Source organism: Acipenser ruthenus, chromosome 5 (assembly GCF_902713425.1).
Source record: "Acipenser ruthenus chromosome 5, fAciRut3.2 maternal haplotype, whole genome shotgun sequence".
In the NCBI taxonomy this organism is placed as follows: domain Eukaryota; kingdom Metazoa; phylum Chordata; class Actinopteri; order Acipenseriformes; family Acipenseridae; genus Acipenser; species Acipenser ruthenus.
In genome coordinates this window covers 13232703-13248073 of record NC_081193.1, presented here as the reverse complement: position 1 = coordinate 13248073, position 15371 = coordinate 13232703, and the positions used below count along the sequence as shown (strand labels likewise).

The 15371-nt window shown below is 36.8% G+C and overlaps 1 protein-coding gene across 2 annotated transcripts in view; it reads left to right on the top strand.

Annotated features, from left to right (window-relative positions):
- The window catches only part of si:ch211-243j20.2 (uridine-cytidine kinase-like 1), a 31389-nt gene extending 16393 nt beyond the window's left edge, over window positions 1-14996 (top strand). The window contains exons 8-15 of one of the 2 annotated variants that reach the window (XM_034004369.3): window positions 3703-3722; window positions 5492-5590; window positions 5988-6081; window positions 6279-6341; window positions 9530-9652; window positions 11343-11450; window positions 11868-12024; window positions 12456-14996. In XM_034004369.3, coding sequence (XP_033860260.1) covers window positions 3703-3722; window positions 5492-5590; window positions 5988-6081; window positions 6279-6341; window positions 9530-9652; window positions 11343-11450; window positions 11868-12024; window positions 12456-12529 — 738 coding nt within the window. In that variant the 3' untranslated portion in view covers window positions 12530-14996. Of the gene's footprint in view, window positions 1-2170; window positions 2188-3702; window positions 3723-5491; window positions 5591-5987; window positions 6082-6278; window positions 6342-9529; window positions 9653-11342; window positions 11451-11867; window positions 12025-12455 lie in introns of both variants that reach the window. The other variant, XM_034004370.3, reaches the window with a different exon arrangement.
- The last annotated feature ends 375 nt before the right edge of the window (window positions 14997-15371 follow it).

The following is a 15371-nucleotide window of genomic DNA, read 5'->3' as shown; positions in this document are numbered from 1 at the left end:
GACCAGGTCCGACATAGGACCGCAAAGGGTTAAATGATTAATTCATGTGTGTCTGGCAATCATTATTTCTGTGTTCCAAAGACTGGGTGGAAGACAGAGGGAGTTGAAAATAGAATTGGTCTGGTTGAAAACATACCATAAATTCGTAAACTTATTGAGTTCAGTTAAAGTACCCAAAACAATATGTATTTGTAATGTATTTTGTATTTTGGAACCTTGCAGCCAGTTTAGTTTGCTTCCGGTAAATGATTGAACACCAGCTGCATCAAAGATTGGGAATATTTCTGGTAAAGATTTGCTCTGTCCAGTACAAGAAGGGAACCTTTCACACGTCTTATTTTTACTTTTATCTGTTTTTATTTTGTTTGATAATTCACTGATGGTGAAAATGGAATCTTTTAAAAGATGGCCATAAAAAACTTAATATTCTACAATTTAGAAAGTCCTGTTTTTCAGGTAAACATTTAAATATTTAGGAACATTTGTTATATAATAACTTATCCGTTTTGAATTTGACTGCTGTTTTTTATGCCTTAATAAATATTGTTTAATCGTGAAATATCTTGAAAAACCTATTTTGAAACAAGTTATATTTTGCTGTGAAACAAATATGTCCCCAGTTAGAGCATGTCGTTAAGTTTTTTTTTTTTTATAGCCACTGTACTATAAATAATAGTGATATTTTGTTCCCTGAATTTGTTTAGCATATTGTTTGTTTGTGCTCTGAATTAACAGTCAAATCATGCATGCTGCAATGGGTATTTTTTGGTCCGAACCCCAATATATTTTTAGGAAGACCCACATTTTGTATGGTTTATACTCTTAACTATATTACATAGATCAAAGGAAGCAATATGTCTGAGATAACTAAGGGCTGGTTGCAAGGAATAACTGATGTATCCCGAGAAGAGGATAACACTATTCATTCCTTATTACTGTTGGCACATGCTGTGCAGTGGAAGACTTGTTTCTTATCCTTCTCCTGACCGTTAGGCATTTTATTTATAAAAGGAAAAATACCAACAATTGGAAGAATAGAAGATTCCAAATGTCCCTGTCTGTTGTTTGACAATTTTTTAGCACAACATGTGTTTGAATTATTAAACCTTTAAACCTCCTGCTCAGCACCCAGAATCTGGACAGTTGAATCCTCCCCATACAGTCAGACCAGTATTAAGGACCACCTGTATAATTAACATGACCTATAGTGAGGGCTTGAGTGAATTTAATGTCAAATAATCTAGTTATAAAAAATAACAATTCTTTCTGAAATGGATGCTAACATTGGATAGTTCCAGATTTAAGCAGGTGTGACTGTGTTTTACTTTTGAACTAGTGTAATTTTAAAGATGTATTGCTTCCTTTCAGTATTCCTTACTGGGGCTAAAATGTATTTTTCTTTATGGTTCATTTAGAGTAATACTAAACAATTGAACCTTGCCATGCCAGAGATATATATATATATTATTAATTTGTTGTTTTTCGGGGCTAAAACAAGAGATCGTCTTCAATAAATAAAAGCTGAATTCAGGAATGATCAAAAGCAGGATTAGGAAATTGCAGAACTGTTCATAGAGAGACCCCCGCTGAGTTAAAATGTAATGCATAACCTTCTCATATTTTATCCATACTACAAGAGGCTTAATGGAACCTCAACTTTCTTAAACTTGAGAAAATAAAGGAATACACCATCCTGACCAGACTTGTACGTTGCATTTTGCCATGAGGGAAGTCAGTCAAGGAATGCTTTACCAGGGTTTTTGGTTCTTTGCTTTTATTTCATACTTAATTTTGGATTAGCCGGATATTTCAACGAAAATGTTATAAGTTGCTGTTTCGTTTGTTCAAACACACTCCAGAGGTCCAGCTTTTAAAACAGTACTGTATGTGTGTGAATTAAAGGTCTTTTTCTACAAGTGCCCCCGTGCTTACTACATTGCAGGACATGCTGTGCAATAGTAGTCCCTCATGGCAAAATGTTGGGTCAGAGTCCTCAGAGTAGTTTGTTCTGTGATAGCAGTCGAGTGAGCTACTCTTACTGACCGTCTGTTTGAATGGCCTGGCTGTTGGTGACATTTCATATATTTTGTTTTGTATTTCTCTCCTCCCCATGTGTGTTTGTAATGAAATACTTGCTAAACCCTGACCGAATGTACTCTAACCATCTCAGCGTGAAATCACTGTGAGGTATGACTGGGGTAAAGTAACACCGTCTCATGTACATGTGTTTTTTTTTTTATTTCTCTTTCTTTTTATCTTTTTTTTTACTTTTTAAAAAAGACCAGTAAATCAAATAGATATGACAAAAGAAAAAAAAAATGCACAGTCTAGTTATTTTGCTGCTAAATGAACCTGTAGCACAGCAACAATTACTGGGCTTATAGGAATTATTCCACTAATACAAGTGATAAAAGGGTGTTATGGGTGTATTATCAGAAATTATTAAAAGTCCTTTTCTATGCTATTCCAAAATCATTGTGCATTACAAAATGACTGGTCATGTCAAATACTGAAAACTTTGTATTCTCAAAAAATCTCATAAAATAGTTGCTTGCACACCCACAGTTTTCTTGAGTGGATGAAACCATTTTGTGATAACTGAATTTAGAATGTCACACTTCCATTTTTACCTGTACATACAGTGAATGTAAGTCATAGTGAATTACTTTTTATGATACCAATTGTGCTGTTATGTATTTAATGCACGGATCCCTGAATATGTAAATATTTGTTGCCAATTTATTTCATGTCAGGGCAAAGCATCAGTACTCTTGAACTGTGACCTTTACTGCAGTTTGCTACAGTCACTTCATTGTAGACATATAAAAGTCCAGTCCTATCTTGATACTGTGCACTTTTTTTTTTTTAGTCTCTCTCTTCTTTTGATTAATTATTTGCGGCTACTGCTAACATCTGCTGTTTTTTCGGTGGTATGCATAGAGTTCTTTGTCTCTTCTCATCTAAATTTCGCAACTCTGCATTCAAAATTCCACATATCTAATCGGCACAACACTTTTTACGTGTATCCAGGTATTTAACAAGATGCTGGCGGTCAGGGCATGAGACTCTGTTTCAGAGCTCTTTTCATATTTGTTACATTCAAATCCTCAAGACTTTTTTGGAAGGTTAACCTGGACTCTATACTGAATGTTAAAATATCTAATGCAGTTAGTGAGTGTACAGGCTTCTCAATCAAATCCACATTTAACTTTCAGTGATGTAGTGAGGGGGATTATTAGATTGCATTTTAATCATTTACTTGTAGTAATAGTAGTATTTTGCATCAAGCAAGATTTTCACATTACCCATTAAAACGTGGTAAACTTACTGTAATTATAGGGCAATGAAATGCCATGTTGTGTTTCTGGAATGTGCTTGCAACAAGTAGAAGTATGCATTAATTTACTTGTTTGTAACAAGTAATAACTAAAACGTGACACAGACGTATTTCTGAGAGCTCAATACCATCTAAATAACACCCTGGCAATGAGTGACCCAAACCTATTAGCTAACCTGCTCGAAATTACTGGGGAAACCGCAATGGGGTTTGGATGCTCAGCCCACCTCCTCTCTCTTTCTAAGCTACCTTTTCAAATAGATTTTCTGCCCTTTTCTGTGCTAGCGTCTAATTCAGATGTCTTTCTTTCTGTCCTTGTATATACATCACTTGTCCCGCATTGAAATAATTGTCAACTCCAACAGAGGAAACTTCGCTGGGATATGTGAGAATAAACTCGTGTATCTTCTTTTCAGTTTTTGATTTTGTTTTATTTCTAACAATTTTTAAAAGAAACACAATTAATGTTTTTGTTTTCGGGACTTTTTCAATTTTGTTTGTATGTTTGTTTGTTTATGTTTTTATTTATTTGTCTGTTTCTTGCTTGGCTTCCTTGCTTTTGAATTTTAGGTTTCCTTGTGCTTTGGCTTTCCTTGCCTAATGTTTCCAAGTAAAAAGCAAAAATAAAATTACTAAGCTGTTTTTTTGTTTCCAACAAGAATGCAGCAGGCTTGATTTTTTTTTTAAAATACATTTTGTACATCTTGGCAATACAATCAGTAGTATTTTTTTACAGACCTTTTGCAATAAACCTGTTACTGTTGCCTCCTCTGTTACACATTATTGCTCTAGTTTAAACAGTCACCCTTAGTAGCTTGGAATCTTTTTGAAGGATTCTTTTTGGTATGTGAAAAATGTAGGTTTCTCAATTGCAGCCATAGATACACTCTTAATGATTAGAGTGTGGCTGTGGCAGGGAAATTAAATCTGAGGTTTTGGCATCACCAGTTGCACCCAGGACCATAATATTAGAAAATATTCTAGATTACAACATGGCTGTGATTTCAGTCAACCACAAAGGCAACCGTGACAGTGAATGATTGCAAACAGCACATGAGGGTTATGGAAAGTTCTTTTAAAGGACTTGACTTCACCAGATGTCAACCCAAAGTGACAACTTTTGACAACCAACAAAAAATCCTGTGAATAGCCACTTGATGTACAGTAGCAGCCAAATCTTGCTGATTTTTTTCAGTTTTACAACGGAGGCTTAATTTTTTAATGACTTTGTAAAGACATAATTCACAGATTAAAATAAAATAATGTTATAAAACACCTGTTACACAAGAACCTATTAATCCAGTACTGGAAACGGCTGTTTAGCAAGTGACTTTTAAAAAAGAAACTGACTTTTTTCTTTGTAGGTAATGCTTTATATTGCACAGGTAGCAACAATGTTCAAGAACTGCATCTACTTTTTGCTTGTTTGTGGATTAATGTCAGTAAATGCCTTGGCAGTCTGCATGAAAGAACTAACAAGATGGAAGTACATTATATTTGTAATGGTGATGGAAAGTGGAACTAAATGCCTTATTCCACATTGTTTGCCATTCTGTCATGCATTTATTTTAACTGGAGAACTGTTAAATAAACACACTTTTCACTTGCAGAAAGTAGTTATGATTCTGCAGCAGTAATATTTCGGTACAGTAAAGCGAACAGTCGTTATGAAAGGCACAAAAGTCAAATAAATAATAATAATCCCCTTGCATTGGCCCTCTCACATGGAACATTTTTCAGAATTATATATATTTAAACTGTTGCAGGAGTACAAGTTTGCATCATACCCATCTCTCCACAATCTACAACCCAGTAACCAGTAGAAACTGTTGCCCCTTGTTGCTCACTTTTGCATAAAAAGGGCCACGAGGACCCTCTATTAGTAAGTCCATGAGAACATATAAACAACAGGATGAGTCCTTAGGTTGTTGAGACTTGTCATTCTGGATTCATGCAGTCTGGGGGTGGGGGTGGGGGTGGGGGTTAAATCGTATATTGAGGTTCATTGAAGGGCTTCTTTTTTGTTTGTTTGTTTTTGTTGCCATCGTGTACATTTAAGGGCTCTCTTGCTTGGTGATGTGATTATTGTTTGCAGTGTGTCTGCTTGTCCTCATAATACCATATCGGCATTAACTATTCCCCCCGTACCTCCAGAGCGGCCCTGGCTACTGCACACCAAGGTCAGCCCCTGCCTAAGACCCTCAGTGTCATGGAGAGCACCCCCCAGGTCCGGGGCTTGCATACTATTATCAGGTACTGTATCTCTAGCACTCTACTAAAGCACAGTCGTACTCCATTGAAAAAAACATGAAATAAAGATGTAGAGATGTAGCCTTACAAGCTTTCTGATGGAGGCTTTCACACTAACCAAGATACGTAATAGTTATTTTGAAGATCTAAATACTATGACTTGTAAAATGTTCATTGGTATAACCCTTGGTACTTCCTATCTGTTACTGATCTGTGCTGTGCTGTGCTGATATGTACTGTTTATTTGGACAATTTGAAAACTGAAGTTGGCCTTTTATCTAACATTGTCAAGTCCTGCCTCGATTTGGGGTCCCCTGACCTTGCGCTCTAATTATTTTTTAAACGGCACACTAAGAGCACCTGGATTTGTGAAATAAATCATTATTTGTTTCCTCCACAGAAATAAGGAGACAAACCGGGATGAATTTATTTTCTACTCAAAGAGATTAATGAGGCTTTTGATTGAGCATGCTCTCTCCTTTCTGCCGCTCAAGGTGGGTTTCTCATCCTGCTTTGCAGAAGAAAACCATTAGCACTGTTTTAAGACAAGCGGGGTCAAGAATTACTGTTCAGTACATGTTCATTCTTCAATGAGTGTACATAATTATTCTTCTGTACATGTTCATTCTCCTGTCTCTTCAGATGTCGTCTTTTTAAATTTTGATGTTATTTTTTGCTTCAATCCCCTTAGCCCGTTACTGTGGAGACTCCTCAAGGAGCGATCTATGAAGGGAAGAGGCTCGGTGGCAAAAGAGTAAGCGCTTTTTCGCTCCTAGTAAAGGACACAATTACATGTACTGTGCTCAGAAATTTTGATGTTGAAATTAGAGTTCAAGTAAACAAGCCTTAAATAAGCAACCTGTCTTAAACATGTTCAGTTCCTTTGGTGAGCAATTTAATTTCTGTTTGAGAATGCCTCCTGATTTTCAATGGCATCACACTAGTCACTGGACCATGGGATAAGGGCCTTGCCAGAATACAGAAAAGGTCCATTGAGGTTTATAGTAGCAAGTTTTATGCTATCTTTTTTATTATAGAACCTTTCACTGATAAGAATTGAAAACAGTTCTAAAGCTGATCAAATGTTTCGACAGATTCCTGTACGATCATTAAGTATAGGATTTTGGCACTATCTTTTTTTTGTATATTTCACTGGCGGGTTGCGGAAAAAAACCAAAAAATTCACAGAAAGGCCACCAAATAATTAACATACACAAGAGCCACCAAAACCAACAATATAAAGACTATTGCTTTTGACTGCAGGCAAGTTTAAATGTTACTTCAAAATGAAACGGTATATAATTATTCTTCAATAATAAGAAATAAGTATTTAAATTGGTTGTTTGAGTAGCCTACAGAGCACTCTCCCTTTTTTAAAAAAGTAAAATAAGTTAGTCAAATCACACAGGCAGGCACCGCGTCCAAGAAGCGGGGCATCAGAGATCAGAAAAAAAATACTACAAAACAGATAAATCTCTTGTTTAAGCTGCAGTTTGCAGGAAATGAAGTACAAGATGCAAGCCCACTTTTTTGTTTAAAAAAATAAATTAACAAGCGCTGTATGTATATACAGTGCCTTGCGAAAGTATTCGGCCCCCTTGAACTTTGCGACCTTTTGCCACATTTCAGGCTTCAAACATAAAGATATGAAACTGTAATTTTTTGTGAAGAATCAACAACAAGTGGGACACAATCATGAAGTGGAACGAAATTTATTGGATATTTCAAACTTTTTTAACAAATAAAAAACTGAAAAATTGGGCGTGCAAAATTATTCAGCCCCCTTAAGTTAATACTTTGTAGCGCCACCTTTTGCTGCGATTACAGCTGTAAGTCGCTTGGGGTATGTCTCTATCAGTTTTGCACATCGAGAGACTGAAATTTTTGCCCATTCCTCCTTGCAAAACAGCTCGAGCTCAGTGAGGTTGGATGGAGAGCATTTGTGAACAGCAGTTTTCAGTTCTTTCCACAGATTCTCGATTGGATTCAGGTCTGGACTTTGACTTGGCCATTCTAACACCTGGATATGTTTATTTGTGAACCATTCCATTGTAGATTTTGCTTTATGTTTTGGATCATTGTCTTGTTGGAAGACAAATCTCCGTCCCAGTCTCAGGTCTTTTGCAGACTCCATCAGGTTTTCTTCCAGAATGGTCCTGTATTTGGCTCCATCCATCTTCCCATCAATTTTAACCATCTTCCCTGTCCCTGCTGAAGAAAAGCAGGCCCAAACCATGATGCTGCCACCACCATGTTTGGCAGTGGGGATGGTGTGTTCAGGGTGATGAGCTGTGTTGCTTTTACGCCAAACATAACGTTTTGCATTGTTGCCAAAAAGTTCGATTTTGGTTTCATCTGACCAGAGCACCTTCTTCCACATGTTTGGTGTGTCTCCCAGGTGGCTTGTGGCAAACTGTAAACGACACTTTTTATGGATATCTTTAAGAAATGGCTTTCTTCTTGCCACTCTTCCATAAAGGCCAGATTTGTGCAGTATACGACTGATTGTTGTCCTATGGACAGAGTCTCCAACCTCAGCTGTAGATCTCTGCAGTTCATCCAGAGTGATCATGGGCCTCTTGGATGCATCTCTGATCAGTCTTCTCCTTGTATGAGCTGAAAGTTTAGAGGGACGGCCAGGTCTTGGTAGATTTGCAGTGGTCTGATACTCCTTCCATTTCAATATTATCGCTTGCACAGTGCTCCTTGGGATGTTTAAAGCTTGGGAAATCTTTTTGTATCCAAATCCGGCTTTAAACTTCTCCACAACAGTATCTCGGACCTGCCTGGTGTGTTCCTTGTTCTTCATGATGCTCTCTGCGCTTTAAACGGACCTCTGAGACTATCACAGTGCAGGTGCATTTATACGGAGACTTGATTACACACAGGTGGATTCTATTTATCATCATTAGTCATTTAGGTCAACATTGGATCATTCAGAGATCCTCACTGAACTTCTGGAGAGAGTTTGCTGCACTGAAAGTAAAGGGGCTGAATAATTTTGCACGCCCAATTTTTCAGTTTTTTATTTGTTAAAAAAGTTTGAAATATCCAATAAATTTTGTTCCACTTCATGATTGTGTCCCACTTGTTGTTGATTCTTCACAAAAAATTACAGTTTCATATCTTTATGTTTGAAGCCTGAAATGTGGCAAAAGGTCGCAAAGTACAAGGGGGCCGAATACTTTCGCAAGGCACTGTATGTGAAGATCACAACCAAGAGTTTACAGTAACATCCGATCTGTGTTTTACATGCTCGCTCAGATACAAAATACAAATCTCATTCGTTGACTACATAACTACACATAAATGCTGTGTGCATACACAACCAAACAATTTACAGATACTCGCAGATTTGTATTTTCAGTGCATGACATACTGCATTTTTAAAGGAAATAAAGGAAGTGCCTAACCAAATGTGTTTTTACATCCATTTCCAAGATTTCACTGACTTTTGTTCAAATTCACAATTTCCGTGGCCTCCATGACAAAATCGTAACCTTAACAATCACAAAGGCCCAAGATCTTTACTGCAGATATCATAATTATTTATTTTTATTTTATTTATTTTAAGTTAAAAACCCAGCTGGATATTATAGCCAGTTCCAGTTTTAATATCTTCTGAAGTGCTACCAAGTAGAAGTGAAGGAACATTGTGCCCTTCACTGCCAAAAAGATACCAACTGTTCATATATAAATATACTAACTTTAAAACTCCTTTTTAATTACTATATGAATCGGTCGCATTTAATTCTCTACAAAAGACAGAACCATTTTTAAATGTTAGCATAACAATTTATTTTAAAATGTAAACCGTCCCAAATATTGTTTTTGTTTTGCGAAAACAAAAAAAAAGTTTCTTGACACAAACTGTTTTGTGGCTTCAGTTCTGTGCTTGCAGTCCAAGCCTGTGTCCCTGACTCCTTGCCTGTGCTCCTGTAGATAACTGGAGTTTCGATCCTACGAGCAGGAGAGACGATGGAACAGGCACTCATGGCCGTGTGTAAAGATATCCGACTCGGAAAGATTCTGATCCAAACCAACCACGACACCGGGGAGCCAGAGGTAAATTAGCTGGAGTACTTTTTCACATGCACCCTATTATTTAATCTAAACATAATACACAGGTAATAAAATAGAGGAACATTGTTTCAGAGAGTGCTTCTGTTGTCTGTCATAGTGTTATTTAGCCTTCAGCATCTGTGATTTGCCTTTGCCTACAGTATAATCAAATATTTTGTGTTTTATTATTTTTAACATACCATCAAAAGTTATTTAGGGCTTTTATTAATATAAACTCACAGCATTCAGCAGCATTGAACCTTGCATTTTGAAGAGGACATCAGACACTGGAATGGAACTTAATTATGCCCCAATAAGTTGTTAATGCAGAGTGCATGAGTACTGTAGGTCTGAAGTGCTGAAGAACATAAGAAAGTTTACAAATGAGAGGAGGCCATTTCGGCCCATCTTGCTCGTTTTGGTTGCTAGTAGCTTATTTATCCCAGAATCTCATCAAGCAGCAGTTGGTTCAAGACTCCCACAATTCTCTGTGTAAAAAGTGCCTCCTATTTTCTGTTCTGAATGCCCCTTTATCTAATCTCCATTTGTGACCCCTGGTCCTTGTTTCTTTCAGGTCGAAAAAGTCCCTTGAGTCGATATTGTCAATACCTTTTAGAATTTTGAATGCTTGAATCAGGTCGCTGCATAGTCTTCTTTGTTCAAGACTGAACAGATTCAATTCTTTTAGCCTGTCTGCATATGACATGCCTTTTTAAACCCGGGATAATTCTGGTCGCTCTTCTTTGCACTCTTTCTAGAGCAGCAATGTCCTTTTTGTAGCGAGGTGACCAGAACTGAACACATGAAGGTCTTACTAATGCATTGTAAAGTTTTAACATTACTTCCCTTGATTTAAATTCAACACTTTTCACTATATATCTGAGCATTTTGTTGGCCATTTTTATAGCTTCCCCACTGTCTAGATGAAGACATTTCTGAGTCAACATAAACTCCTAGGTCTTTTTCATAGATTCCTTCTTCAATTTCAGTATCTCCCATATGGTATTTTTAATGCACATTTTACAGTACCTTACACTTTTCTCTATTAAATGTCATTTGCCATGTGTCTACCCAGTTCTGAATGCTGTCTAGATCATTTTGAATGACCTTTGCTGCTGCAATGGTGTTTGCCACTATTTTTGTGTTGTCTGCAAATTGAACAAGTTTGCTTGCTATACCAGAATCTAAGTCATTAATGTAGATTAGGAACAGCAGAGGTAGATTAGGAAGAGCAGTTTGTACAGGTACAATTGCTTTAAAATTTGTGTGATACAAGATCATATAACTGAGCTCAGATCTGTGTTGTCAGAACTACCTTCTGGCTCTCTTTTGGCCTTGCGTGTACCCCATGCAATGAACAGGAATTATTTGATTTTATAGGCCGATTTGTTTTATTTTTTTGTCTAGATCCACTGCTTCCAAATTGTACTTATCACACCTAATCAACACATCTCTTAGGGTTTAAAAAAAAACAGTGATGGTTAAAGATGGTCACAGTCTGATTGACCATTGGAACGAGACTGGTCTGCATATTAAAAAAAAAAAAAAAAAAAAAAAAAATTTAAAAAGAGCTTCGATATAATAATAATGTTCCTAGTAAGTGGATTTTAGTATGAAAGTGGGTATGAAAGGTATGAAAGTGGATTTTAGTGTTTTTTGTCACTCATTTGAATTGTAATGTTTTTTTGTTAAGCTGCATTACTTGCGTTTGCCAAAGGATATAAGTGAAGATTATGTTATTCTAATGGACAGCACCGTGTCCACTGGGGCTGCTGCACTGATGGCTGTCAGAGTTTTACTGGTAAGGTTTTGTTTTGTTTTGTTTTGAAAAGTTGATGCTTGTTAATTATGCCCAGTGTCATGTGTTGCCTCTAGAAATAGCATGCAGTGATGTCAAATTACTGTACATTTTGTTTACAGTCATACTGTATGTTTGATACATTTCTATAGGTGCTTTCTTCTGTATTCTCTTTGGCTGTCATAGATCTACTGTATGTAACACAGGCTAGAACAGCCAAAGTGAGAGCTAGCGCCATTTAGTGATCTGCAACTTTGTATCAAATTTCCTTTTGTTTTGCTGTTGATTACACTGCTTTGCACTAAATGGTTCTCATGTGTATTTGTATAGAAACGCAGGGAAATACAAATACAATGATATGTTTGAGTTATTTATAGTGTCATCCTTACCCTGCTGCTATGTTCAATCTCCTCCCTGCAGGATCACGACGTCCAGGAGGATAAGATCTTCCTGCTGTCCCTTCTGATGGCGGAGATGGGAGTGCACTCTGTAGCCTACGCCTTTCCCAAAGTTCGCATCATCACCACCGCCGTGGATAAGAATGTCAACAATGAATTTCACATCATTCCAGGGATAGGTAAGGCCCATCCCATTCCAGAGGTGATCTACAGAATACCCCATTGTCTAATACGCTACCTTTTCATTTCTGTACTGCTGTGCATGATTTAAAACAAAACAAAGCTTAATGCCCTAAACAAACTTGGAAATCACAGACAAGCTGGGCATTAAATGGTTGTGATGATTATTGGGGATACTGTACAGCATAATGATTTAACTCTTAAGATAAGCTTCAAGTCTGCACACCACTCTGACTTCCTGAAATGGTTCTTCCAAGGCAATGCTGTACCTGGATTGTGCAGTAGAATATTACCTCCAGTGCTGTCAGCTCTAATTTTATCACATAAACTCTCAATAGATACTGTATACTGCACTTGCCTCAAAAGGATGGCAATTTGTTTTTTGAGTTCACAGCTTGATTTAGCATTTCCTCTCCCTTTTTTAATTTAGGTAATTTTGGAGACAGATATTTCGGCACTGACGCACCTTCAGGGTATGAGAGCGATGGCAGTATGGACTACTGATCAAAGGGACCATGCTGGGGATGGAGAGGGGGTTAAAAGGCCCTCTTGTTAAACCACCTGGTTACAGCTGCTGTGTTACTACTTGTCTGGCAAACTCACCCAGTGGCTGTGATATTGTGAAACATTTTACAAAATTGTGGTTCAGTCTTATTTCATACTGTACATGAATTCATAGCTAACAGATGAAAGATGTGCATGTTGTCACTACTACAGTACATCCTCGGCAACTTCCCATTTATCCTGAAACGGCTACTTTAAAAATACTCTTGTTTGAAAAAAGGAAAGGGACATTAGTAGCTGTACAAGCAATTTGACTTGCAGTGTACGATAATGATTTAAGAGTAACATTTCTCTGAGCTTGGATGCTCAAATGTCTTACAAATCTTACATTTCTGAGAATTTGCATCACACTGTAAGAAGTTGCCAACACAGTTTGCTTACTTTTTTCAAACCTTGTAAAGTGAATTTTAAGTATAAAATCAGTTGTATTTTAGTTTAAGTGTGATGTGCTATTCAGCCCTGTTAAGTTATTGTGTTTAAGTATTTATTGTATACCTTTTACTAAACATTATGAAGGAAAGAGGTTACCGAAAAGTGAACCACAATTAACTAACACATCAATTAATATAAAAAAGAGGTTTTCTTGAGCTGGCCAGTTAGACCTTCAATATTTAAACCCCCATTTCACATGAATGTTGGCAGCACTATAGGTCAGACATGTTATTGTGGCAACGGACATCTTTAATTAACAAAAATACTTGAACTGTGCTGCTGAGTGCTTGCTGTATATACATTAACTTTTTTTTTCTTTTTTTAATGTTTGTAAGTTTAAAAAAATGTATGTCTTAAAAACAACAAGAAAAAAATCCTAAACAAACATCACAATTATGTTTGCATGCCTGTATCTCAGGGCTTATTTTGTAAAATTCTACAACGTATTTACTGGTAATTGGCAAATAACAATAGTAGTGTTAACAGCTGAGGGACCAGTGACCATTCGTACTTCTTAGCCACGTTGTCAATTTTCTGGTAACATAGGTATGCAGTGTCCTTATGGGGAAATGTCTGAAGCTCTGTAGTCTGCATGGTGAATGTAATTTTTATGCAACTAGTTTCATTTTATAGGACATGAGTTTCCAAAGAGTTCATGTTTTGTTTTGTTTTTTTCTCATATCAATAGATGAGGTAGACTGGCAATGGGATACAAAGTCAGTTCTTGAGGAATTCCTGGATCTGTTTTTTCTATTTTACAATGGGGCCGTGTTACAATTTATGTATGCATTTCCATAAGGCATTTAGCTGCTGTGATATTTCATGGAGAATTGAGTGTCCAGTTTTGCCCATCCAGCACCTTTCACAGGCAATGCATTACCTTCGAAAACATGTACAGGTACTGTGTGCCAATGCTCTGCTGCCTCCTGTGTACTACTGTGTGTGCTGTATTCTCACAAATTGGGTTTTAAACAAAATTGCAACTGAAGTCCTCTTGCTGTTCAAAGTGTTTGCCCTGTAGTGTTTTGCCCAGAATTATTCAAAAATCAGTGTATTTACTCTTTATAAAGTAAGACAGCAAATAGTTTTGAATTATAATTTTTTTGGACGGCTTCAACAGTTTTAATATTTGTATCCACAAGTCATTTAATCAACAAGGATATGGCTCATAAAGCACTTTTTCAGGACCTGTGTTACCCCCAGTGACTTGGTAGAGGTGTGTGTAAAGATTACATTTAACTACAGTACTACAGAGTCACTGAGATTGAACTCACAAATGAACAGTACAGAAGGGTTTATTTTAATGATCTAAACAGTGGCAGATCTAAATACTGCCTCTCTTTAACTCCTTATTAATCCAGCTGAGGTTTTCCCCAGGGCTTCTATATTTACCCACTTTTAGCATAAAAATAAATTGGGTTTATTAATTTCAGGGCAGCTATATTAAGATCCTCCACTTTAAATCATTAAAATGGACCTGTTTCTGTAAGCTAAGCATGGTACACTATATAAAAAGTTCCAGTGCATTTCTGTCTGTTACAGCTGTGTTTGTGATTGATCTTTGTACCCAGTACAGAGGTTACAGAGTATTTTTATGGTCTGCAGTGAGTCTTCAGCTTTTATTTCTGCATACTGGACCAATGCCATGAACTGATTTTAGTCCTGGACTCTGCAGGTTTTCTTGGTCAGTTAACTCATACAGTATTTGACCTATGGGTTATTTAAGGATTGCCACCTTCTAATACACCCAAGAGAATGCCAAATCAAACTACCCATTCCTCATTTTCACTGCCATGTTGAGTTGTGTATTTTATTTATAATCTGACCAAAAAACTTGCAAAACTTGAGCAGTGGGAGCTCCTGCTTTCATCCTGCACCTTTTTTTTTTTTTTTTTTTTTTTCTGGAATTGTCAGTTACGTTTTACTTTGTTCACGTGTATGTTTACAATTCAAATAAAATTAAATCCTTACTGCATACATTGTCTTATTTTTATTTATTTATTTTAAAGAACAAAAAATAACCCAGTATCTGAGAGAGCGCTGTACACTGTACTGTAAAATGTAGTTAGCTGGGTACACGTAGCTCAGTTGCTGAATTGTGAGTCTTGATGCACAATGGTAACTACAGGAGTTGCTTGGTGCATGCTGTGGATCCCACATGTGCCCATATTTCCAGATCTCAATTATTCGTGTTACTGATAGCTCCAATTGTGTATTTGTAGCCTTAGCAGGAGATGTATGTTACAAACGTATTTATTTAAGACATAAACACAGAAATAGCTTGAATAATAGAAAATACTGTACAACAACTTTACCATGTTTCAGGTTGTGAATAATGTAACTTTAACCC